The 27,710-nt window shown below is 32.8% G+C and overlaps 1 protein-coding gene across 3 annotated transcripts in view; it reads right to left on the bottom strand.

The window, feature by feature from the left end:
- Positions 1-27,328, bottom strand: part of LOC134721992 (uncharacterized) — a 51,540-nt gene extending 24,212 nt beyond the window's left edge. For 2 of the 3 annotated variants that reach the window (XM_063585389.1, XM_063585391.1), the window contains exons 1-20: positions 27,198-27,328; positions 25,448-26,008; positions 22,425-22,643; positions 21,238-21,798; positions 20,408-20,644; positions 18,375-18,941; positions 16,758-16,790; positions 15,014-15,319; positions 10,455-10,712; positions 10,162-10,188; positions 8,696-9,259; positions 8,349-8,384; positions 6,835-6,972; positions 4,392-4,529; positions 3,984-4,013; positions 3,302-3,419; positions 2,630-2,769; positions 2,185-2,299; positions 1,494-1,633; positions 337-471 (exon numbers count right to left, since the gene is read on the bottom strand). In XM_063585389.1, coding sequence (XP_063441459.1) covers positions 337-471; positions 1,494-1,633; positions 2,185-2,299; positions 2,630-2,769; positions 3,302-3,419; positions 3,984-4,013; positions 4,392-4,529; positions 6,835-6,972; positions 8,349-8,384; positions 8,696-9,259; positions 10,162-10,188; positions 10,455-10,712; positions 15,014-15,319; positions 16,758-16,790; positions 18,375-18,941; positions 20,408-20,644; positions 21,238-21,798; positions 22,425-22,643; positions 25,448-26,008; positions 27,198-27,282 — 4,408 coding nt within the window. In that variant the 5' untranslated portion in view covers positions 27,283-27,328. Of the gene's footprint in view, positions 1-336; positions 472-1,493; positions 1,634-2,184; positions 2,300-2,629; positions 2,770-3,301; positions 3,420-3,983; positions 4,014-4,391; positions 4,530-6,834; positions 6,973-8,348; positions 8,385-8,695; positions 9,260-10,161; positions 10,189-10,454; positions 10,713-15,013; positions 15,320-16,757; positions 16,791-18,374; positions 18,942-20,407; positions 20,645-21,237; positions 21,799-22,424; positions 22,644-25,447; positions 26,009-26,230; positions 26,351-27,197 lie in introns of those variants that run through there. The other variant, XM_063585390.1, reaches the window with a different exon arrangement.
- Between the last annotated feature and the right edge of the window lie 382 nt (positions 27,329-27,710).

Below are 27,710 nucleotides of genomic sequence, written 5' to 3' on the forward strand. Positions count from 1 at the left end.
ATATCTTCAACATTTTCTGTCCTTGGTTTCAAATATTCAGTTTTGAGCATTCTGGATGAAGGTAATTCATCAAAGTGCTTTGGACGAATGTAATTTATAAAGTGTTGTTTTTCATAATTTTGAAAATTTCTCCTTTATCTCTAAGTTTCAATTGATCAGATATCATTACTACAGTATTTATGACATTACATAACATTGATCAGATATCATTACTACTGTATGTATGACATTACATAACATTGATCAGATATCATTACTACTGTATGTATGACATTACATAACATTTATCAGATATCATTACTACAGTATTTATGACATTACATAACATTCACTTACCACATTTATTACAGAATTTACGACAGTTGTCTCGAGACCAGCTGGCATAATCTGGGTTAGTACATACATCTGGTCCAAACTGTAGACAGTTAGGTAGTTTGTCAACACATGGTGCATCTGTAGGGTTGGTTACTCCTAAAATAGATAGACAGGTTTGATTTTTTTGCAAGATTAATTTTACACTAGGGTTTGTAAATCCTAAAATAGATAGAAATGTTTGATTTCATTGCCAGATTAATTTTACACTAGGGTTTGTAAATCCTTAAATAGATACCAATGTTTGATTTCATTGCCAGATTAATCTTACACTAGAGTTTGTAAATCCTAAAATAGATAGACATGTTTGATTTCATTGCCAGATTAATTTTACACTAGGATTTGTTTATCCTAAAATAGATAGACATGTTTGATTTCATTGCCAGATTAATTTTACACTAGGATTTGTTTATCCTAAAATAGATAGACATGTTTGATTTCATTGCCAGATTAATTTTACACTAGGATTTGTTTATCCTAAAATAGATAGACATGTTTGATTTCATTGCCAGATTAATTTTACACTAGGATTTGTTTATCCTAAAATAGATAGACATGTTTGATTTCATTGCCAGATTAATTTTACACTAGGATTTGTTTATCCTAAAATAGATAGACATGTTTGATTTCATTGCCAGATTAATTTTACACTAGGATTTGTTTATCCTAAAATAGATAGACATGTTTGATTTCATTGCCAGATTAATTTTACACTAGGATTTGTTTATCCTAAAATAGATAGACATGTTTGATGTCATTGCCAGATTAATTTTACACTAGAGTTTGTAAATCCTAAAATAGATACACATGTTTGATTTCATTGCCAGATTAATTTTATTGATATTACATTGTACTCCAAAGTTGTGTCATTCTCATCAGTTTGCAAAGAAATCTGCTGAATCAACTATATTTATTTTGGGGAGACAAAGATTCTTCAAATAACAATAATTCAATTTGGGAAGAAACATATATTCTGATACATGTGCTGTAAGTTTTTTGTCCATTATAATAACCACTGTACTGCAGAAGTTCATGACCTTGTATGAACCAATTTTAAACCAACAGATTTGGACAGAATTTTTGTATTTCCAAAACTATTCAGAATTAACTATAAAACATACCTGATCCTTTACCACTTATCATTCCATTGCCTGAGAATGTACCAAACTGTTGGTTATATTCACATTTAGGTGTCTTACAGCACTGTCCTGGTTGTTGTTCAAGATGACAAATAGATGGTAAGTTGGAATAAGTTGGGCATCTGAAATTTACAAGAAATTTAAATACATTTGTGATCATAGTAACACATTATTCCTATTTCTTCCATTATACATGTATAAGTATCCATTTGTAAGAATTAGACAGTTTTGTAAAGAAACAAGACAAAAACCATGTTCTGCATGGTGAACCCTTACCCTTACAATTGATTGGGGTAACACTTATATTAGAGCATAACTGAATCTCTCATTTCATTGAAGCATATATAGAAAAGTTTGAAAATAATTTGAAAATAAAGGAGCCTGTAATGACAGCAGTTGTCGTTTGTTTATGTGTTACATATGTCTTTCGTTCATTATTTTATATAAATAAGGCTGTTAGTTTTCTCTTTTGAATTATTTAAATTGTCATTTCGGGGTCTTTTATAGCCGTCTATGCAGTTTGGGCTTTGCTCACTGTTGAAGGCGGTAGGATTACCTATAATTGTTCATTTCTGTGTCATTTTGGTCTCTTGGTGAGAGTTGTCTCATTGGCAATCATACCACATCTTCTTTTTTATATTGTAGTCCATATAGACCACTTCTAATTTCTAACCTAGATTGACAAGACCAGAGTCCAGCTCCAGCATCATCACAGATACATTCATATTCACAACCAACTTGCCATGTCTGACTCTGGAAATATGATTTGCCTGCATATACACATTTGTCTGAAAAAGAAAAAATGCAATGAAAACATTACAAATTAATCTGTGTGCATAAAAATTTAGCAATAGAGTCAGTGATATCAAAAAACTAGATCCAGAATAATAAAAGAAAGAAATGAAAAATCAAACAACACATTTGTTTTCATCATATATTTAAAAAGTGGCTGAAAATAGCATTTAAAAAAGTACACAAGAGAACTATGGAAAGTAAAAGTATAGTGTTCCTGTAAGCATGTATAAAAGCATTAACTAAGACAAAACCATTTTAAAAATATACCTGCTTTATATATTGAGGAAAGATAATAGTTTTGTCATTAATATAAAGTAACTTACTAATGCCATTAACATTGGCGACATTTTGTCCTGTTGTTGTCTGGAATGTTGGATTGAAGTTACAGACTGGTTCTAGACAACATTTGCCTACTGTTTTTGTCAATGTACACTGAGGAGGCAGGTTATAATATGCAGGACACCTGTAATTCAATCATCAATATCTTTAATAATAATTCCTATAGTCCTATAACAGGATAAAAGGAAAATGTGTCTCTGGAAATGAATGTCAACACTCAAGCTTGGCAAATTTTCAAGTTGAAAAGGGCCATAACTCTTGAATTTTAGGCGATTCATTGCCCAAGTTTGAACTCCATCTTAGTGTTGTTGTTCATAGCATTGTGTATGAGTTTCATGAAATTTGGCAAGAAAAATTTAAGTGTGCATAATTTTTTTTAATTTCTGAAGTTAAAAAGGGCTATAACTCTAGAATGATGAATGACACACCGCCCAAATTTGAACTCTTTCTGTGAGTTTTGGTTCTCAGCATAGTGTATGATGTTCCTAAAATGAAGAGAGTGAAACTTGTTCATATATTGTTAGAGCTTGGAATTAAAACCTCTTACAGATTTTGGAAAAAACCCAAATTTAAATATCATTGAAAATATCTTTTTTCAACAGTCTGCAAAATTAAGTACCTGCAAAAATAAATGAATCCACTGTATCAATACTTACTTATTATAACAACTGTATGATCCCCGACTGGCATCATCACAAGTACAATCATAGGCACAGCCATCACTCCATGTCTCTCCTTGTTTGTACTGTTTACCATTGTAGGAACAGGTTCCATCTAAAATTATAAATACATTTGAATATGATATATAACAGGTTTTCTTGCCACAAACTAATTGTGAAGCTCAATTCGTAAATAATATGAATGAATAATTAAAAGTTAATTTAAACAGGTGTAACAGAAAAATTTAACTTGTCCTGACTTCTCAAACTTTTAATAGTTTTGCATCATGGTAATTTTTTTGCTATCAAGATATCAAGAAATTGGATGAATTCATCCTTTTTAGTTCTTAAATGAAATAATTAAAGAGAATTCAACATGCCTAAGAGAAAAATAAAATGGAAAAACAAAATTTACATGATCAAGGGAACTGTTAAGGGAGATAACTGGTGAACAACCTAACTTAACTATTTAACATCAACTATGTATTTTGTTAATCAGAATTTAAGAATATATTGTAGATATCTCAACTGACTAAGACTAAAACTTCAAAGCAAACACAAAATATTTTATTTACTTGTGGGAATTATAATGTCCAACTATGGCTTAAGTTTAACAATATCAATTTTGTTAACTGCTCAATTTGATAAAAAGATATTCTTAATGCTAGTAACAACTTACAGAATCCTGTTATTCCTTTAGCTGCAGGTGCTGAAAAAATAATTTAATAATAATTAATCAAAATGCAAAATAGTGTCTATATGTGCATAATTACAACATGTATATTTACAAAGTATCAGAAAATGTCTAAAGAATAAAGTTGCCAAATTCTATATTTTACTTCTAGTATTTGTATAGATTACATTACATACAAATGTGAAGACATTGAACACCAAGGCAGAAACTGATCAAGTGTCAACATTAGGCTTAAAGGTTAACAAATAAAGACTGCTAAAACACAAAAATCCAGTCAGTCTACTTACAAAACAGAGCCAAATGGCCTATTAAATACCATCTTCCCTAGCCTTAAGATCCACTCCTGTTCTCTCCACGGCTAGTAAAGATTAAAATGTTTCATGGTCTACTTACCACAGAATCCACAGTATTTCCTGCAGTTATCATGGGCCCATTGTTTGTAATCTGGACTGTTACATGTACTGGCCTGGAATTTACTACATGCAATTGTTGGATTGTCTTCACATGGTGGTGGCAGAGTTGGACTTTGTGCTGTAATTTACATTAATCATTTGTTAACTAAAGATATATCTTTTTCTATCAAATGTATATGTGACATTTATCTTGACATTTTGCAGTTACTGCGGGTTCATTTTTATTCGTGGGATACCATTTTTCACGGAATTTTGTTGGTAAAGGCGAACCACAAATTAAAATGTTTAACTAAATACAAATGTTCTATAGGTTTGTATGTCATGTATGTAAAACCACAAATTAAATATCCATGAAAAAGCAATGTTTACTGAATCCCGAAAATTGATACCCACGAAAAATAAAACAGTCCACAGTACACAAGAGACTAAAGTTGGGTAGCCATGTTCTTCACAAGAATGTCATTGGGTTGGTTGTATGCCAACTAAAGTCAGTCATGGTTTTGGATCTCTTGAGGCAAAAGTTTTTTTTTGAGAAGGATAATATACAGTTCACAGCTAATAATAATCTAAAATTTTATCATGACCATTTGGCTTTCCATTTTCATGTTTTTGTTTTTAAAGGCACACAATTTTGCAAGTATTAATTCTGAAGTTACATTTTCAGTTTTATTAAAAGTATGTAGCAAATAAAAATTGAAAATAAGCTGTATGGCTTTCGTGGAATACTCTTGGTTATAAAACATCCCTCATTCACACTAGTCTGCAATGCTGTTAACATGTTTAATTATATGATATTGTATTCTGAATTTAAAGCGTTGGTGTATAAGTGGTCTAAGTAGTCAAACTACTGTATCAGTTAGCCTGTCAACACTGAGATTGTGAGTATTAATCCCACACAGGGCAGATGCACTAAACTCCAATCTTAATTGACAAGGCTTGTCAGTTTTGCTAACAAAGGTCATGATTCTCTTCATCTCCAGCTTCCTCCACCAATTATAACTGACTGGCAGAAAATAGCAAAATAGTTTTGAAAGTGGCGTGAAAGACTAATCAATCAATCTAAGCTTTAATGGTCAGACAAACCTTCTACATGTATCGTTAATTTATCTAATTTTCAACATAAATAGGTTTAACATTTTCACTTAACTTTTTAACTTTAAACCTTGAAGATGCAGCAAACATGGCAAAGCCTTTTTTAGCAGAATCGATGGGCTGATGGTTAGGGGCGGCTGGGGGTAGAAGAACAAACATAATGTTTGGTTGTTTACAGAGGCAGGTTTAGGGGGACATATGCCTACCCTAATAATGTAGCACAGGCACTTGTTTCTATCCAAGAGAAGGACGACTTTACATAGAAACAATTGCCTGTGAGCTCCCTCCCCCTATTCAAAATCATTGATCTGCAACTCACTCAGGGCACCAAAACATGACAAAAATTCAGTCACAGATCAAGAAATTTTCATAAGTGGGAGCCTACTAAATTCATAAGAATAACAGTATAACAAACCAACTTTTGCCTACAAAAACTGAAAAAGTGGGACCGGAACCATTGTCTTCTCCCTGAGTAAATTAAATCAAAAGTAAACAATACTCCAAGATTCATCATGACCATTTGGTTTTCTTTTGTCTTGTTTTTGTTTTTAAGAGTACGCAATTTTGCAAAAAAAAATATCACTTACATTTTCCATGTTTTCGATCCACTGTTGGGGACTATAAAGAAAGGGGAAGGTAACGAAAAACGAGAGTTCAAACACGTTGTTCACCCTAAATTATTATTTTTTCTTGATATAATTTATGAGTCAAGCACTTTGATGTTTTTTTTATGTATAGGGGTGAGTTGCTAAAACATCAAGTGGCCCACACTTTTTTGTATACTTTATTGAGCACTGACAAAATGAATCAACCACAAATGGTCACTCAAACGGACAGAGACATGTATATATACGTATATGTCTCTGTCAAAGGCGACACACAATCATGATAAAAAAAGTGCAAATAGCTGAGCTTACAAGACAGTTTATTTTTGTAAATGTTAAAATGATCAGTAGCAGATCACATATATTAATTTTAAGGGGATGCAATGAAAGGAAACGTCTCTATATCTATATTTAGATAAATACAAAAGTTTGTGAACAACTCAATTTCATTTTTAAATATTATCAAGCGGGTTTGGTATACTCAATAACACCATAGACAATACAATATATAATTACACTGACTGCTAATTGTTTCCATCAGAGACATATGTCTCTAATAGAACTCTCATTAGTAGTCACTTCAGCAAGATAATGCTAAATGTACATATAGTTAATTCTCTCCTTCCTGTCTTTTTGTAACAGCATCAGAATAAGTTTGTTTCCATCATATTAAACTTTGAGAGTTCGTCATCTTTTTTAACGTACACTAATAAGTATTATACTTACTTGTACATATTCCACAGAACCTCTCACAGTTTTCAGTTGCCCATTTGGAGTAGTTAGGATCTGAGCATGTGCTTAATCCATACTGTTGACAGTTGCTTAGTTTATCTTGACATGGGTCAAGGTTTGGACGAGGAGATTCTATTAAAAATCAAATTAACGGACAATTTTATTATTTATCATTAAATTTTTTTTTTCATGTTCGATATGACTGGAAAAAAATATTGTTCCACAGGTGTGCTATTCGAATAAATCCATGCGCCTGCAATTAAATCTGTGATTTCAAATCACAAATTGTACTGTAAATTAATTGTAATTTCCAGTCGTTAGTTGTTCAGTTTTCAAATGGCTATGAATATGTACATTGTTAACTGTCGTACGGTTGCCCTCAGAATTGCTAAATACATCCATTGTATTTGAACTTTGATAGGTAGTTGTCTCATTGGCAATTATTCCGACGGCCACATCTCCATACTTTTTTTCAAATTTAATTTTGGCCGTACAAATCTGTAAATTATATTGCGAACCAAGAGCGATCGTGAACAGTGAAATTATGATCGATGTACATCCCTTGCGCTGTCGGTCGCTTTAATACATTTACTAGTATATCCATGATGACAAATGATGACATATACTTCATTATATATAGTCTGCATGCATGTTGTCACATGAACTGTTAACCTGTGTACTTTATTGAATTGTGTAATGAATGTCAATTTCAGAATGACGTGAGATTGCTGATAGCTAATCAGAATAACGTATCGTAATGTCAAATATCCATCTAATGTAATTATTGTCACGTGTAATGAATGTCGATTTCAGAAGGACGTGAGATTGCTGTTAGCCAATCAAAATAACGTAATATAATGAAACGCACATATGAAATGTAATTATTTAAGAATTGAATGCTTCTTTTTGTAAATTTATTGGGGTGTAAAAGCGTTGACCGAAGTACATTTTGTATGAAGCGCGGAAGCGCTTCATTCTAAAAATGTACGCACGGTCAACGCTTTGACAACCCTATAAAGTTACAAAAAGAAGCATTCAATACTTATAATTACATTTTTTAGCTAGGATTATAAAAACACGATTTTCATGAAGTTAAATTTTTAAATTCACCTGTGCACTTTATTGTGGGACCTCGTGTCATCATGAATGAAATGTTATTGTCTCATGCAACTGCTTACGGAATAACATGTGATGTGCAATTAGCCAATCAGAATAACGTATTATAATGAAACATACATCTAATGTATTTATAAAGAAATGACTGATACCGTCTGTAGATACAGTTGGAAGTGTATGCTGTAAAACAGGTTAGAATTGACACAGTGGCTGAATTATGACACAATACTTTCAAGCAAGCTGAAACTACCAGACAACAAGTATATATATATATATCCCTAGTTCTAACATAAGATGTTGCGTTTCCCTGGGTCAATTTTGCATGTGTGAGCATTAAAACCTCGAATCTTGGCTTCATTTATAACATTTCTCTTGATCTTAGTAAAACTTACTTGTTGGTACGAATGCAGGAGCAGTTGGTGGAATATCTGAAATAAAAATATTCAAATTAAACAACGGTTTCGTTTAACACAAAAACCTCAGATGGTTTGAACATGTACCCCTTTTTACTATTGTCTGCATGAGTAACAGATGTTTTCTAAGATATATTTCTGTGAGGTATTAAAGATGCATATTCGTAGAGTATAGCATCATGTGTCTCGTCTGCAATCTGTTTCTGGCGTGAAATTTAAAGCTAAATTTGTATATATATAATGATTTTTTTTAATGAAATAGAATTACAGTTACAATGCTTTGAAATGTTTGTTTCCGTATCTTTGGTACTAATACATGTGCTTACTTTGGCATGTCCTTGCTTGGAAGCCAGCTGTAATTTGTTGAAGTTTGTCGAAGTTGTCCACCGTCATCACGTGGGCACTATCTGGATCAGAAGCAATGGTATTCAGTTCAGTTTGGGAAATACCTTTACCAATACCAACGGCAAACACATCAACATTCTGCTTGTGGAGATTTTTGGCTTCATTGGCAGTAGTTACTGGGTTGTTTGATCGTCCATCGGTGAGAACAATACCAATATTAGGAATTCCAGGACGGTCACCATTTGCCTGAGTAAACATTTTGGTGTACATGGTTTTAAGGGCAGTTCCAGTGTTTGTGCCACCAGATACATATGGAATGTGGTCAATGGCGGTCATAATTGCTTGTTTGTCTGCGAACTTGTTCAAGTTGAACTCTACTTTAGCCCTGTTGCTAAAAGTTTGAATACCAATACGGATTTTGTTCTGTCCTACGTTGAATCCCTTGACCATTGTTTTGACGAAATCTAACATTTTGTCAAAGTTAGCTTTACCAACGCTACCAGAAGAATCCAGTGTGAAAACTATGTCGGCTACAGATCCACAGTCTACAAGTATAAAATAGGCAATATTTATTTTGTTGAAGCAAAGTTTACAAGAGACTTAAGGTTTATAAGAAATATTTGTTAAATTTAATCATTTTATTTCTAGTATAAAAAAAGAAGTACTTAATTAGATATGCTATTTATATTAATTAAGAACATTTTGTCAAAATTAACAAAACGATCGTATTTATGTAAATCATTTCATTAATCGAATGACGATTTTATCATACATTTCATGATCAATTTTGTAAAAACAAATCCAAAAGTTTAGTTTATCAGACTTTCATTTGCATAAAGGTCAGTTTTAATTTTGAATGTTAATGATCTCCAGTGGCGGATCCAGGAATTTTCATAAGTGGGGGCCCACTGACTGCCTGAGAAGGGGACCGCTTCGGTCATGCTTCAGCTATTCCCTATATAATCAACCAAGTTTTCCCCAGAAAAGGAGGTGCACTATGCCATCGACACATTTTAGTCAATTCTCTTGAAAATCTTCTTTATCAAAGCAACTGTGTATTTGCTATTATCCTGTTTTTTTTTATTGCTGCTATAAACACACCAGTATAAGGTTCTTAACAATGATCTTGAAATTAAAACACCAAGATAAACGAAATATTACAGAAACGATTTGTTTCATTTGATAATCAGTTTATTATCATAAAAATATAAGAAAAAATAGCAAGTGGAAAGTAAAATCAATAAATTACTGAACTCCGAGGAAAATTCTAAATGAAAAGTCCCTAATTAAATGGCAAAATAAAAAGGTCAAACACATCCAACGAATGGATAAACTATAAAAAAAATTATTACAAATGACTCAGTTACAGATGCAATGTGTTTAAAGCAAGTAAATTCCGAAAATAAGATAAATTGGATCAAAGGGCAAAAGAGTATTCATATCTTACCTTTAGTTGCATTCTGTGGGGTGGATACTACAAAGAAAGAAATTTTATAATTTTAAAGTCACAAATATAATATGAATTCGAAACCGATAATTACCTTTTTAATACGTTTTTTTTTCTCCATGCAGTTTAAAAAATCACTTTTTAATAATTTAATTCTTTTCTTTTAAAAGCCGACAGTAAAGCAGGTTGTTGCTGCCAGCCATGCTGTAATTCTGATTATTTCTGAATCAACATAACCCTTTAATTTATTCATGTATAATCCCTTTTGCTTTAATCATTAGAAAAATACGTACCTTCACAAGTCTTAGAAGACAAAGATGCTTGTAGTGTGTTCAATACATCAAAGTTTTCAGCATTGTAGACAAACTGGCTTTTTGGTTTGCTGGCAATACCTTCCAGTTCTCCTTGGTTAATACCATGACCGACACCAATGGCAATAACTTCCATACCACTTGCACGTGCTTTCTGTGCCTCTGCCAAAGTACTAGCTCTGTTTGCTGAGTTACCATCAGTAATAACGACGGCAATCTTAGGAACGCCAGCTCTGTGACCTGTAAATCAATATATGTAATATTCAATAAATACATTGGAGATTAGCCTCTCTTTTGAGGAAAAGATGATCAAGAACATTTTAAACCTTCGTTTTTGATAATATACATGTGTTTCCCCTAAGCTCTCCAACTTCGTACTTTTTTTTTTTTTTTTTTTTTAACTCTCTTGACTTTTTTTATTCGAGCGTCACTGCATGATCAGTCTCACATTTTTTCACATTGGTATCTATGATGAGTTTGTTCCCATCGAGAGTATGGTACCCTGGGTTGCGTTCAATATCGTAGCGGCTACGTAGTGCTACGTAGATTTTGACTATTGAACGTGTTGCTATAGACTAGTTGTAACATAGATCTATATTGAAAGCAGCTACGTCGCTGCTACGATATTGAACTCAACCCGGTTTTGAAGACTTCAAATTCAGCTGGGTTGCGTTCAATATCGTAGTGGCTACGTAGCGGTTACGTAGCGGCTATCAATATCTATGTAACAACTAGTCTATAGCAACACGTTCAATAGTCAAAATCTATGTAGCACTACGTAGCCGCTACGATATTGAACGCAACCCTGGGTTGAGTTCAATGTCGTAACAGCTAAGTAGCGGCTGTGTAGCTGCTATCAATATATATGTAACAACTTGTATTTAGCTACACGTTCAATAGTCAAAATCTACGTAGCACTACGTAGCCGCTTCGATATTGAACGCAACCCTGGTATACGGATGTAGTGATATTTATCGTACTCTTTGGCTCTCAGCATTTATAATTTGTGTAACATAAAAGGTCTAATGGTTTACAATCAGGTGTAATTCCTGAACAAACTATACTCAAAATATGATCTGTGACAGATGAATGCTTATATGAAAAGTGAATATTGAAAAGTTGATTTTGATTACAGCAGAAATTTCAAAATACTTTTATCTACAACGCGCGTGAGTTGATTTAAAAATTAAAATAAATTGAACGTTTTTATTTAATATCTTTTATTATAGACTTTAATATCAGTAGCAGAGATTGTCAAGATTGAAGACTGTTTTCTGGCAATTCAATTTCAAATATAGTGGAAAGAAGGGATACAAACCCCTCATATCAAGCCAGACGACACAATCTTAAATTAAACATAATAATAGATATATGACGACTATGCCATTATAAATCAAGCATAAGTCCTGTATGTTACTAGTGCATACGATTTTAGCTAACGACCATACTATTTGGCACATGCATGAGGCCTAAATATGTGATTTAAAGGAATGCGACAAAAATAACTAAGAGGCATCAAGAGTTCAACATACAGAACAAGTTGCTTTCTTTAAAAAAAGAAATGCAATCGTAAACCCAAATGCTTGTTTGGCATTATATATATATTAGATAATTGTTTAATAAAGATGTATTGTCTTATATTACGTTTGTTGTGCATAAGAATAAGAAACTGACATTGCCTGTTTACTTAATGTAATTCCGGCTTCACACATCAACGTATAGATCCGACGTACGTCGGACGTGGTAAATAAAATCATGCACGCTACCAATGCGCTAGTAATTTTGATGCATTCAATCTGTCAACCATATCTGTATCGTGTGCACAACGAGCTTAAGCGTGTATTGGGTGTGCGTAAAGCGTACCTAAGCGTTTCTCCTAGTCTTTCTACATTCCCAACTGCAGGTATGTCTATATGTGAATGTTTGTCTATAAGTCTGTCACATTCGCCCGTCTGTGTACATGTTAACCAGTCCGTCTATGACCACTGGTTCGTCTACATGTTCACTAGCTTTGAAATAGCTAACGGTAAGTGCGATTATTTCAGTGATTTGTGTCTATTGTTTTTATGTAAGTGATTATTGTACCGTCACCGTACCCATATTTTTAGGGACGCGAATTGCAACTGATATTTTACAGTTTTTTTCTTGCGATGTGTTGTCCTTAAGGTTTGGTTCATTAGGGAGGATTGGGTTTATGGTCACCACATTGTTTATGTGCCAATGTCCATTCTAAGGCCAGGAACATGTAGTACAGTGGTTGTTATTCATAATTCATGTCGGTCAAGTTTTTTTCGTAAATTATTTTGTTATCAATAAGGCTGTTTAGTTTTGTTTGATTTTTGTTTTTAAATCTTAATGGTCCGGGCATTTAATAGCCGACTAAATAGTGTTTTATTTTTTATTTTTGGAGGCCGCTCGGTGGCCTTTAAAGACTTACTACCACGTCATTGTAACTCTGGTTGGTACTTGTATCATTAGTGCTGGATCATGGTCGATCCTATGCACCTTTGAGGCAGGCTGGATATTTTTGTAGATCTTGTACAGCTCAAACTAAGGGGAGTAGTTCCTATACTTCTTTGTCTAGTCCCATGTTGCATGGTTGAAGAGGGTGTAATATCTTCTGTAAGTTTGATGAAGTTTCACCGGTATCGGACTTCTTCTCCTGAATGAAAGCTTTAAGGCGACGAGTATTTTTGTATGCAATGTGCCCTTAACGTGTCTCAAACTTTAATATCTGTAGCGTTTTCAACGCTCGTGTAGCGTGTATATTATGTACGTGCAGTTTACAGGTATACGCTTGGCAAACGCTTGAGCTGAATGAAATTTTTCATGTTCCATTAAAATTTTCTTGAAGTAAAAGCGTTCACCAAGCGTTTACCTTTGCATTTCGACGTACTTCAAACTTATGGAACGCGGGTTTAAACGCTTGCGTAGCGTTCCTCTGGTGAGCAACTGAGTTACGCATACGATGATACGGAATTTGTTAATTTTCTTTTTTGACTAATTGTTTTACATTGTCATTTCGGGGCCTTTTATAGCCGACTATGTGGTACGTGCTTTGCCTGTTGTTGGAGGCCGTACGGTGACCCATTATGATAGTTTGTATTTCTGTGTTATTTTGGTTTAATTTCTTGTAGAAAGTTGACTCATTGAGACCAAACCATATCTTCTTTTTTATATTCGATATCTTATCGCCGACCTGGTTAAGTCTGCTTAAAATGCATGCACGATTCATTTTTAGGTTATCAGTCATAATTAAAGTGGCACATTTAATTCGTTGTTTCATTGCTTGAAGTATCATTTCTTACATCTGCATTGTCAAATGTGTATTTTCTTTTAAATAAATTTAAAATTTAGATTTCAGTCACTGTAATTATTTCCCCCCCCCCTTCATATTGAATATCTATACTTATCAGTCGCATTTTAATGACGAAAAGGATTCAGAGGTTTTTATGTGACCTCCTTGTTTAAAAAAAAAAGTAAATAATGTTGCAATATTTAAACAAACTTTAAATTTGCAATATAATATTAATGAAAATAAATACGGACAGAACTTTCATAATTAATTTTAACGTTATTTTCAATAAACAAATTTTAAAAAAAAATCCTCGTTTTTACACCTATTTGAGGCACGTATTTATGATTATATTTCCATGTCCTTGGTCTATCCTAGACGTAAAATTTCAAAAGTGTTAATACTTTTTTTTAAAGATATTATTTTTAATTGTTCTCGTTCAAAATATTTTATTTTTTCATATTCAATATCTATTTAATTTTATTTTTAATAACTATTTTTTTTTTTATTAAAGTTGCAATATTTAACAAACAAAAATAACTGTAATTTAATCATATGCAAGAAAGACTTAATTTCAGTATGAAAAAAATAAATAGCTTGCTTTTTACAACATGTACATCTTCACTAAACGTAAAATCAAAAATAAAATTCTACTAAAACTCTTTCTAAAGATTTTATGTTTAATTATTCTCGTTCAGAAAATAAAGCGCATTGTTTACATGAAATCTGATCTCATATCTAAACACAGCTGGTTACATCGTTTGACTAATTAAAATACTACGCATGTAGGTTAATATTAGCAGCTTGTAATCGTGTGCAAGAAAATATTATATCATAATAAATTTCAGATCATACGTAAAATATCTCTATAGCAACTTAAGATGCTAATGCATATTCAACAAATTAGTAAGCTATTGCGCGTGCATTTGAAAGGTGGTCATAGCTATTGTGCGCATGTATTTGAAAGGTGGTCATAGAAAGAACAGAAGTGTTCCGAATAACATCCGGTGTTCCGAAAGACTACATCACTCGTCCAATATATACTGCGTAAACCCTCAGAGGTTTACGCAATCAAGAGGTCAACATACAAACTCAAGAGGACAACATACAGACACAAAATTGACAGTCAACATGAAGACTTACGAGGTCAATATACAAACATACACACACACACAAAAGACAAGTGTATCTACAATGTATCAATCTGAAAATCGCCCGAAGTCATGTTTATCTATTGTTTCCTTACCTGCCGCTGTACTGAAACTGTTATCGGTCATGAACTTGATAGCTGGGCCAGTATTGGTTCCACCGCTATGGTAAGCAATATTTTTAACTGCAGTTTTCATGGCATTTTTGTCGGCGTACTTGTTCATATTGAATTCTGATTTTACTGAATTTTGGAAGGTATCAACACCAACTTGGATATCGTTTGGACCAATTGTAAATTTATCTACAACACCTTCTACAAATCCTAACATTTTCGTGAAGTCTTTGGATCCTACACTTCCAGAAGAGTCCAACAGGAATACAATGTCAGCTTTAGAACCACAATCTTAAAAAAGTAATAAACATAACAATATATTGTATCGAATAATGTTCAGTCCGATTCTGCTATAAAATCACATATCCGTGCAAAGGCATATATATAAAGTTATATATAATTATTTCATATCGGTTGAGAATAAGATTCTCTTATTGGATAAAAAGGGGTCACATGACATTCTTTAATCTTCAGTAATAAATTCCATCGGTCATTAACAGAACAAAACGGACCAGAAAACCGGTCGTGACGAACTTGTACATGACAATGACCGGTGGGGCGTGGTTTCCGTCTGATAATGACCGTTGGGGCGTGGTTTCCGTCTGATAATGACCGTTGGGGCGTGGTTTCCGTCTGATAATGACCGTTGGGGCGTGGTTTTTCTGTTAATGACCGTTGGGGCGTGGTTTTTCTGTTAATGACCGGTGGGGAGTGGTTTCTCTGTTTAGAGAGATGTACCTTTTATAAAACATGTTCCTGTTTTCAATATTATGTTTAAGTTGTTGAATTGTTTATTATATTTTTTCGTTAATTATAAAATTAAAGAGAACTTGATTAAGTATTTATATACTTAAAAGTTGCACTAAAATGAATGACAGTATTACTACGACTGGTCTTCACTCTTTGCCATAGAAATCGTACAACTTCTCGAGTTCGCTTTAGGCGTTTTGAATTTATGAAAATTTTGCAAAACATGGTTTCTCAATGAAATAAACATAATAGTTCTTGAAAAACTGGTCATTATCGTGATACATGGACTGCCCGTAGGACAGTGGTATTGACTGCGATAGCGATAATGACCTCGCCTTCGGCTCAGTCATTATCGCTATCTTAGTCAATACCACTGTCCTGTGGGCAGTCCATATATCACGATAATGACCAGTTTTTCAAGAACTATTATATAAATAAGGTTTAGGATATTCTTATTATTACAAAAACTGTGACGAGATAAGTCTCGTTAAAATTTGATAGACTCATTTGTATGGGGGATTTAAAATCGTAATAATGAATGGACGAAATAATGTCTGATTTTCAGCAATACAGTTCTTAAAATAAAAGATAACATTTAATAAGAAGAGGTTTCAAAATTGAAAATCCTATCCATTTCTTGGGAATTGCGTAGAGATAGGCCAACAATAGACTGGAGCCCACCTAATCTCTAGTTCGTACTCTCTATTAAAATTTATTAATTCGCATCTATTTACTTTATTGCACATCGATAAGAATAGACGACTCGGGCTTGAAAAATATGATTGATAAGATTTATTTTTCCCCCTAGAAATGTGATTATTTATAATTATGTTTATTTAAATGTACTTTGTAACTTCTATAAAGGAAAACAATCAATTATTACATACTTTCAGGTAAATATACGAACAGAATGTTGAGGTAGTCAACATGCCGTAACGTTTTATCAACATTCGTAAGAAATTATTAAGAAAAAACTTACTTTTAACTGGTGGAGGCATGGTAGTTGCTTTGACTGAAAGGAAAAGTAACTATATGTAGACTATATTCATAAGAAATTATCATTTTACGATGGAAATTAATCACATCACATCTAAATGTGATAGACATAGGATGCCATATATTGTTAGAATCTCAAAATGTAATTGATTTCAAAAGATAAATGCATTTGCGTACAATATAAGAGTTCAAACGGGGTTTGATAAAAGAACATTATCACCATGAAATAACGAATAAAAGTATATTACAGCAAAATGACTTGAGTGTGTAGATAAAATTATATCTTTGGTTAGCTTGCTTGCTAGCAGAACCTTGAATTCATGATTAGATAAGGTATACTACCCTCAATTCGGAGTAGTGTAGTCTTACAGAAAGACAGATTAGTTATCTGTCGGACTAGTCTACATATAAAGGAGGATAGTCTACCTATCTTAAGATATTACCTTTAACTGCACACTCAATGTGTTTTGCTGTACTAAACTAAGAAATTACTGAATACGAAAAATGAACATAATATATTATTTAATTCGAAAAAAAGATTCCCTCATCTGGTTTGGCTTTAAAACTATTTTGATTTGAGCGTCACTGATGAGTCTTATGTAAGAGAAATGCGCGTCTGGTGTGTGAAATTATAATCCTGGTACCTTTGATAACTATCTATAATACACTGCAATCAGACTCACTATATCATAACTATCTATAGTACACTGCAATCAGACTCACTATATCATAACTATCTATAATACACTGCAATCAGACCCACTATATCATAACTATCTATAAAACACTGCAATCAGACTCACTATATCATAACTATCTATAAAACACTGCAATCAGACTCACTATATCATAACTATCTATAAAACACTGCAATCAGACTCACTATATCATAACTATCTATAATACACTGCAATCGGACTCACTATATCATAACTATCTATAATACACTGCAATCAGACTCACTATATCATAACTATCTATAAAACACTGCAATCAGACTCACTATATCATAACTATCTATAATACACTGCAATCGGACTCACTATACAAAATGTATCATAACTATCTATAAAACACTGCAATCAGACTCACTATATCATAACTATCTATAAAACACTGCAATCAGACTCACTATATCATAACTATCTATAATACACTGCAATCAGACTCACTATATCATAACTATCTATAATACACTGCAATCAGACTCACTATATCATAACTATCTATAATACACTGCAATCGGACTCACTATATCATAACTATCTATAATACACTGCAATCAGACTCACTATATCATAACTATCTATAAAACACTGCAATCAGACTCACTATATCATAACTATCTATAAAACACTGCAATCAGACTCACTATATCATAACTATCTATAATACACTGCAATCGGACTCACTATATCATAACTATCTATAATACACTGCAATCAGACTCACTATATCATAACTATCTATAAAACACTGCAATCAGACTCACTATATCATAACTATCTATAAAACACTGCAATCAGACTCACTATATCATAACTATCTATAAAACACTGCAATCAGACTCACTATATCATTCGTTCGTCAACTATCTTACCTTCACAAGCCTTCTGTTGCAGTGTTCCTTTGATTTGTGTTAAAGCATCGAAATTGTTTACAACAAACACGTGTTGGTTATCCGGGTCTGTTGCCATGGAATTCAGTTCTGGTAAATTAGGTCCAGCTCCGACTCCAACAGAGAAGACTGTTACTCCCTGGTCTCTCAATCTCTGTGCTTCTTGGGCGGTTGCTGGAGGAGACTGTGATTTACCATCAGTAATAACTATAGCAATTTTAGCTGCATTACCTCTGGCGCCATTGGCAGGTAAGAAGCTTGTTGTTCTGGCATACTTAAGAGCATCAGCTGTGTTGGTACCACCAGAAATATAGTGGATATTTGTTACTCCAGCTGTTGTCTTGGCTTTGTCGTTGAATTTATTCAAATGGAACTCATTATGAGGTTTAGAACTAAAAGTGACAAGACCAATGTGAGCCCCAGTTGGTCCAATGTCGAAACCTTTGATCATATTTTTGACGAAATCTAACATCTTATTGAAGTTTGGTAATCCTACACTACCAGATGAGTCAAGAATGAAAACTATATCAGCTGGAACAACTCCACAGCCTGAAATTGCAGTTGTAAAATGAATTAAGAGACACAAAGAAAAATATCTTCTTATTAAGAGAGTTTTATACAAGAGGTCTAGTCCTATAATGTTAAGACTTTGAAGGTTCATATCATTTATACATTCAACGTTTTTTATCAGATATTTTCTTTTCTACTATCAATATTTAACCTCGAGGTTCAACAATGATAGTGAAAATAATTTATCCGAGGTTTAGAATCGATAGTATATTGTCTATATTATAGGACTAAAATAAGGTCATCAATGCTGCAGTAAAATGTTTGAAAGAAAATATTTCTATTTTTTTTTATTTTTTTTTTTACGTTATTCGGCATTTCTTTTTATTGAGAACTGATTCCGCTTCGGTTGGTTTGAAGAAGAGTGTTCGTCTAGAGTGTGAGAGGGTGTATATTCAACTCCCGGTCGATTTAAACTAGTAACCTGAAAAGTATATGCTGCTTCTTCGTGAATCATGCGTCACGATTTAATTTAAAAAGTAAGACTGGTCGCCTCGGAGTTAGAATGATATGTCTGGGAAGGATGACCTGTTTTTCTGCGAACCGAAACTTAGTGAATTATAACCATATAAACAAGCCGGTTCAATTTTTCGGTTTCATAAAAAGCACCGTTCATATTTTTTTCATAATAAAGAAATTAAAAAAACCCGTCCTAAATAGGAATTGCATTTGCCACTGGACGTTAGACAATCGTCTATTATCTTCATCATCATAACTTCAGTTTGTTTTAATCAAGGTAAAAGTGTTATCGATCGACCTATTGATATGAAAGGCAAAACGTTCATATAAACCACATAGTTAACTTACGAAATTACAGACAAACATCTTATCCAAGAGAACAATGACGAAATGACAAAGCCCATAAATTATTTCACAGACAACTCAGATCAAGCAACAAAAAGCACCCCTAAAAAAATCCACAAAAGAACAACATATAGCAAAAAAAAAAAAAAAAAGGAGTGTTTTTAGTTCATGTTTCTCTGGTAAAAACTTGTTGATAATGATTTTTTTAAACTAAATTATATTTTGTAATATTTGAGTTGCTGTCCGTGTATGAGAGCATGAATTATTTTCATATTTTTTTTTACATCACTGGGTCGATACTTCTGCTGGAGGACTATCAATCCCCGAGTGTATCATCAGCTCAGTAGTCAGTATTTCGGTACTGACATGATATATAACAAACTTTACTTAAATTGTCCGTTTATAAATTTATAAATTATTAAGAAACTAAGGTTTCAACTTCCTCAGGCAAAGTTGGCTTTAGATGAATTTGGCTATTCAATTTAGGTATTTTTGACATATATAGCTCTTCAACGGTTTCGGTACTTATACATCTTCCGATTTCTAATGTTTTGCCTTGAGCATTCCTGATGAAGGTTTAATCCAGAAAAGCGCTTCGGACGCAAGAAATTATTAAACGTGTTGTTTTCAATTTTTTTACTCACTTTTTCCCAAAGTTGTCGTTGCAATATATGGGGTAGTTGGTGGTCTTGTTGTGGGTGGGGGAGTGGTTGGGCAAGCCTGTGTGTTACATGGTTGGGTATCTCTGGCACCTCCTACACAGTTCTTTCCACCATTGGCTGGCGGTGGGTTGGAGCAGGTTCTTTCCCTGTAGTGGGTTCCACTGCCACAAGTTTTGGAGCATGGACTCCAGAAACCATATTTAGTCCAGCCACCATCAACTACAAAGTAAGTAAATTCCAGTATAAAATATTTAGCATTTTTGTTTTATTCTTTTGAATGTTTTATACGTTTAAGAAATTCACGCATCGATATTTTTCATAAATATATCTGTGTAAAACTTTACGTAATAGCTGATCATAATAGATAGGATTTTGGGGATTCATTTTATGGAAATGTTAAATGAGTCATTACAACACATGATATGGAACTAGTGTTTTCTGTTTAATTTTTTTACGAATGCTATCTAATATTAATATACAAGAGTTTCATACGACAAAACGTCGATATGTTACTTTTTTTGCTGGACCAAATCATGTTTAAAATAATCACCAGATATTGTGTTTACCGACTCAAAACCCAAATCAAAAGCCGAACTAATTGTTTTCGAATATATTTTTTTGCAAAATGAATTACAGTGAAACCTGTTTAAAACATCTTCGGGACTTAAGATTTTGTTCGGTTTTATCAGGTTCACAACGCATACAATTTGATATGACGGTGCTAAAGAACATGTTTGGTTTATACAGGTTTTCGGTTTAGGCAGGATTCGGTTTGGCCAGGTTTCACTGTATTATTATTTTTATAAATGTACCTATGCATGCTGTTTTCTTTAGCTCAGCTTGGAGTGTATTAAGGGCGTCGAAGTTCGATACAGTAAATACATGAGCGCTATCTGTGGCAATTGTTTCCAATTCTGGTCGTTTAATTCCATTACCAATTCCAATAGCAAAAACTTTAACGTTGTGTCCATGGAGTACTTTCGACTCTGCCGCGGTCTGTATTGGATTAGCAGATTGTCCGTCTGTCATGACTATCAAAATGTTGACAACGTGGTCTCGGTCACCATTTGCTTTGGTAAAAGCATTTCCATCAACGTATTTAATAGCAGTATCAGTGTTGGTACCTCCTGATTGATAAGGCATGGCTTTGATAGCGCTTACCAAAGGAGCTTTACTGTTGTATTTATTCATGAAAAATTGATTGTGAACTTGGGAGGAAAATGTAGTTACTCCTATTTGAACATTGTGTGGTCCGATCGTAAAGGATTCTGCAAATTTGGCTACGAAATCTTTTTGCTTTTGATAATTTGAAGACCCTACACTACCAGAGGCATCCAATAGAAAGTGTATATCTGCAGGTACTATTCCACAAGCTAGAAAAAATATAAAGTCAATACTGTGTATTCATTATCATTCGTTTGGTACCAATTTTCGTTGGTTTTGTAGGTACAGACGAACTACGAATTTGAATGTTCAACGAATTACAAATTTCCTATAGGTTTTGTATGCAGTGATTGGCAAGCCCCGAAAAAGTCAAATATTCATGAAAATGCTAGTTTTTCTCAGTTCACGAAAATTGATACCCACCAAAAATAAATGAGTTATCAGTAATATATTGTCATTGAGATTTAAAATACCAAAATTATTCATTAGAAATATATGCTACGTTTAAACATTCCAGGAAATATTTGAGACGAGAAGTGAATTAGGTATTATGAAGTAACCATGCTTCTTATTGAAAAAAAAGATATGTCAAAATAATAGTAGTAGCGATAGTTGGAACTTTTTGAATCGTCAAGTAGGTGTAAAATTTCTAATGTTGTATCAAAATACCACCAAGAGCAACATGTAGAGCACTGAATAACATTTTGATTAAAGAAAAATGTAAAATAATTGAAAAAATATTTAAAGAATATGACATAGACTTTTAACCTTCTGAGTGAAACAAAACAGGGTAAATTGACACCATTCTTATGTGTTTGTTTATTCTAAAACTTACATTTGAGTGTTGTTGTTGGGATTTGAGTGGTAGTTGGAGGTGGCAGTGTTGGACAAGCTTGTGCGTTACATGGTTGAGTATCTCTAGCAGATCCTACACAATTCTTTCCACCATTGGCTGGTGCAGGGTTTGTACATGTTCTGTCTCTGTGTTTGGTTCCACCTCCGCATGTTTTAGAGCATGTACTGAAGCCGCCGTAATTACTGTATACACCATCGACTGCAGATATATAAACAACATTATAATACATATTTTAAAATTATATGCAGAAAAATATCCATTAAATTGATGTGCTAGAGGGCAAGATAGGCGATTGCTGTCAAAAATGTAATCAAAGTGCTTGTAAGCACTGGAGGGCAAAAATTGGCTTAATTTATCAGTTGGAAGTAAAATAAAATATTGCATTGTATAAAGCAAAGATACAAAGGAAGATAACTCCAATTTTTAGAGATGACTTTTAAAGTGACATCATTGATATTTTTAGAACAGATATTGTAAAAGTTATATAAAATTGAGAATGGAAATGGGGATTGTGTCAAAGTAATTTTCGTGACTTGAATATCTGAGCATATATTTCATTCATTTTCTGGAAATGTTCATGGATAGAATGCATAGAATTTTATGATCAATGCACTCTTCTTTGTGTATCTCGAAAGTAGCGATAAACCTTGGAAAATTTAGATATCAAGTCAGTTCAATAAGGTTTTGATTGCATTTCATGCAAAAATCAGACTTTTTTTGTTGCCCAAACTTTTTTTATTGTCAAATGCTAAGGGTACATTTTTCACCGAGTAATACACTGAATTTTAAGATGATTTTACACCAGTTCAAAGGCAATTGACATGGCATCAACATATCAAATTTAAAAAAAAGATCATTGATGGAATGAGATTTTAAAGATAATCAATTTTAACAAAATTCGTGACATCATCCATGATATACAATTTTTTTACCAGTGGCGGATCTCATGGTTTTTTTTCACGATATGTATACATTTTTTTGTTTAAATCTTCAATTACCAGTGGCGGATCTCGTGTTTTTTTTTCACGATATGTATACATTTTTTTGTTAATTTAAATCTTCAATTACTACAGAGTGTGGCCATAAGTATTCGTCACTTGAGATTTTTCGCTATATATATTGTATATAAAACTACATTTTTTCAAAAACATATTTTGGGGTCAATTTTGGTTTGATTTTAAGCAACTTGGTACCAATAGAAGCAGAATTGTCACAGGTTTATGTGTTTATATTTTGTTTGTGGATCATTTTCATTTTTTCAGAAGATAAACACAAATATTGTTTTCTGTTCAGAAATTCGCTATATATTCAACCAAATTAAATTACAAAAACAGATTGTATGTGTTCACATCGAGAGAAAACAAAAACACCTGAAGATAAAACTATTACCAAATAAACAAACATTCTTTAGACAATTCTACGTCTTTTAAGGCCTTGTTGATGAAAATCCAACCATAAATGCCCTCAAAATATTTTTTTGAAAAAATGTGTTTTAATATGAATATATAGCAAAAAAATGCTGGTGACGAATACTTTTGGCCAGTTTGATAGGTATCTCCATCTTCCATTTACTTTTAAAAAAAAATGATTTGTTAGGTTTTTCGAGACGAAACAAAATGTTAGCAGTCAATGGTTAATTTTCAGATTTCGAAACAGTTGGTCAACATTCAATTAATTTGAATGCGTTGGATATGACTATAGAATTATCAATGATCGAATCACGAAAGTTGCCGGCAATCCTTTGTCATATCTATTCTGAGACCCATATCTTTGTCTGCATATAAAGTAAGAATTAACATGAACGTTACACAACATGTGTGTTAGAATCTTTATTGTCTCACCATTTATCCAAAAACCTTGAGCCTACTGTTGTTATACAAAGAGTAAAAATACCGTTGAAAGTTTATCATTGATTATAGATAAAAAAAAAAAAAGAAAAAAAAAGAGAACAACATTCCTCTTTGGAAATGATTCCTACAATTGAAGTGAGAGTTATTATTTACAAAACAATCATCGTGAGTCTTTTTGATTTCGGTCAATCATCTTAGGGCAATAAAAGTGGAAAACCGTGCTTTGTTCTGTAGTTGGTTTTTTCTTACTTGGTAATCTTTGAGCAAAAGATTTGACTTTCATTGGTATATTAATACGACTTGTAATATCAATTTAAAAATACCATTACATAAATTACAAGAAAGGGGAGGGATAACGTTGCCTTCGCACTTCTTGAACCGATTCAAAATTTAAGGTCTATTATACACGATAAGGTATATTATTCAAATACCAATTCCGGATATGAAATTATTATGGAAGTGTTGAAAATTCTCGTATCGAAATGGAAATACCATTATATTGCTGCTCTCGTTCTTAGCCAGTAAGCCAGTACTTTCTGTAAGCCTAGTACTTATTTTTTTACGCTCAGAATTTTAATAATTTGAATGTATCTAGAATTCGTTGATATTTAATTGTGTTTTTTGTCTCCTTTAATTAATTTCTGTCCTCGTGAGTTACTTCTGTCTTTTGTATATATGTGGTTTTCTTTTGTCTGTTTGCGTTGTATTCTTCAAGTACATTACAAAATATTATGTTTTGGTTAATCAAAATGACTTTACAACAAATTCAATTGTCATCATAAATGTAATTTGTCATTAACACAAGCATGTTTTTTTATAAAAAAAATATAACAAATTCAAGAAGGAAAGAGTAAATACGGTTAATACTTTATATACATATTCAATGATGTATGAAAGTCTTATTTCATTTTGTTGAGCTTTATATTAGCCAAAAAGTTGATTCGGCCTTTCTCTCAAAAACTTAGCATAAAGTGATTCGGTTTCTGTAACAGATTGGCCGACTTTATACAACAATATATATTTTCTGTAGGATAGTGTTTCACAATACTAGTAACGGAGTTTAAAAATCCAAAATTGTAACCATCAAAATAGGGTATACTATAAGTAAACATTTTTTGAAGTAAATGATTAGATAAATGAAATTTTCATTACCTTTGCATGCGGTTTTCTTCAACTCTGCTTGTAGTGTCGATAAAGCATCGAAATTCGTCACTGTGAAAACATGAGCATTATCGGAAGCTATTTTTTCAAGTTCTGTACGTCTAATACCGTTTCCAATACCAATGGCGAACACACGAATGTTATGTCCGTGTAGTTTGGCAGCTTCGATAACAGTCTGGGGTGGATTTCCTGACTGACCATCGGTCATAACAATTAAAATGTTTACAACACCCGGTCTATCACCAGCAGCTGTGGTAAAAGCATGTTGATCGACCCATTTAAGGGCTTCATCAGTGTGCGTATTACCACTTTGGTAAGGAACTGCTTTTATCGCACTCACTAATGAAGCTTTATCATGGTGTTGGTTCATGTAAAACTGTGGATGAAATGTGGTAGCAAATGTTGTTACTCCTATTTGCACATTTTTTGGTCCAATTGTGAATTGATCTGCAAATTTTGCCACAAAGTCTTTTTGTTTTTGAAAGTTTGGTGAACCTACACTACCAGATGAATCCAGTAAGAAATGTATATCAGCTGGGTTGTTTCCACATGCTACAAAATTAATTATAATAAGATATATATATTTTAAAAATGAAAATTTAAAAATGAAAATAAAATTTTTTTTCAAATTTTGTTTAACGTTTATCCTAGTACTCGTGACGACTTAAAAAATATTAAGGCAAACATATTACAACATAAAACATTTTTTTTAGACGAAAAAGACAGAAAAAGATCTGCATGCTATTAGATTCTAAAGAATAAAGTTAAACTTACACACTGGTGGCTGAGTAACAGCAGCATAGGCCAATTGTAGGCCTATGATCGCCGTAAAAGCGACGGCAACGCGCATAATGGAATATATTGTTCGAAATGAATTGTCAAGACTGAAGAAGGTCTTACATTTTACCGCTTATCAACCCTAAGTTCAAAATACCATGATAACCTAGATGATAAAATATGACGAATATAAAATAAAGACAATGTATGCGGGTTACTGTATTTGGAAACTTTGAATTTACCGTGTCATATCGTCAGAAGTAAAGAAATTTTATTTTCTTTTTTTTAAATTGAAGTGCTTCTGTTTATTTGATAGCTTATCTTCAGGTCAAAATTTCATCTTAGTGTTGTAACTTTTTTATCTTCTTTTTATGATTACCATTTGTTTTTGGATAAGAAATTTGACTAACCGAGAATTACTAAGAACAACGCTTATCGTCTGAATCAAAAGTAAAATGTACAGATGTATGATCCGTGATTGTAAATATGTATATAAACACTCCTTTCCTCGACATACCAAAAAAAAGTTTAAAAATAAAACGGGAAAAAAACGACAAAAAAAATCCACCACCAAAAAAACAACAAAAAACAACAAAACCTTCAAACAAACAATATCATGACAAGATGAAGATGCATTTGGGCAAAATATATGTTTGTCAATTTTGTAAAGCATGCATATACGCTATTGTTACTTCGTACTTTATTTGACCTTTCAATTTTGTTGTCTCCGAGCGTTGCTGATGAGTATTTTGCATCTACAAATCGCGAGTGAAAATCTAGCCGGATACATGTATCTTTGATGAGTTTTGTTAAATATCCAGGTCACTACATTTATAAAAAAAATCTGAAACTTGAGCTAAGAAAAAAATATTATAAAAATCCTTTTCAGACAACTTCATATATTATTTTTTATCTGTCTTTTTTTACATTAATGTTGCATCAAAAATATCTACACCATACTCACTGGTTGGGGGTTGAGTAACAGCAGCATCAATCACATTAAGGCCTGCAATTACGCAAATCGCCACAGTAAACGTGGCTACGCGCATGATGGCACTTTATTTTGATTCAATTACCTTTTCTCGACTGACCAAAAAGTCTTACGGATCACCTTATATGATGGTCAAATCAAAATACCTGGATATCTAAGGTAATACACATAGGAGAACTACCCTGTTTGGTGAAAGAGATAGGAATAAAGTGACCAACAAATATTTAAAGTCTCCTATCTCATCTGCTTTGTCCTCTGTCTAAATTTCTAATTTTTAACGTTCAGAATACAAAAAAATGTGTGGTAAATGTCAATGAGGCATCAACCCTAAAAAAAAAAGACACGACCAACCAAAAATTTATTGGTAGCTTAATGTTCAATGGCAAATGTCACATGACGTTTAGGAAAAGAATAAGAGTTCCATTGTCAATGACGTTTTCACACATTAGAAGAATTAATCCACCAGCTTTGCGTTTGAATGAGTTC

Source organism: Mytilus trossulus, chromosome 6 (genome assembly GCF_036588685.1).
Source record: "Mytilus trossulus isolate FHL-02 chromosome 6, PNRI_Mtr1.1.1.hap1, whole genome shotgun sequence".
NCBI lineage: Eukaryota > Metazoa > Mollusca > Bivalvia > Mytilida > Mytilidae > Mytilus > Mytilus trossulus.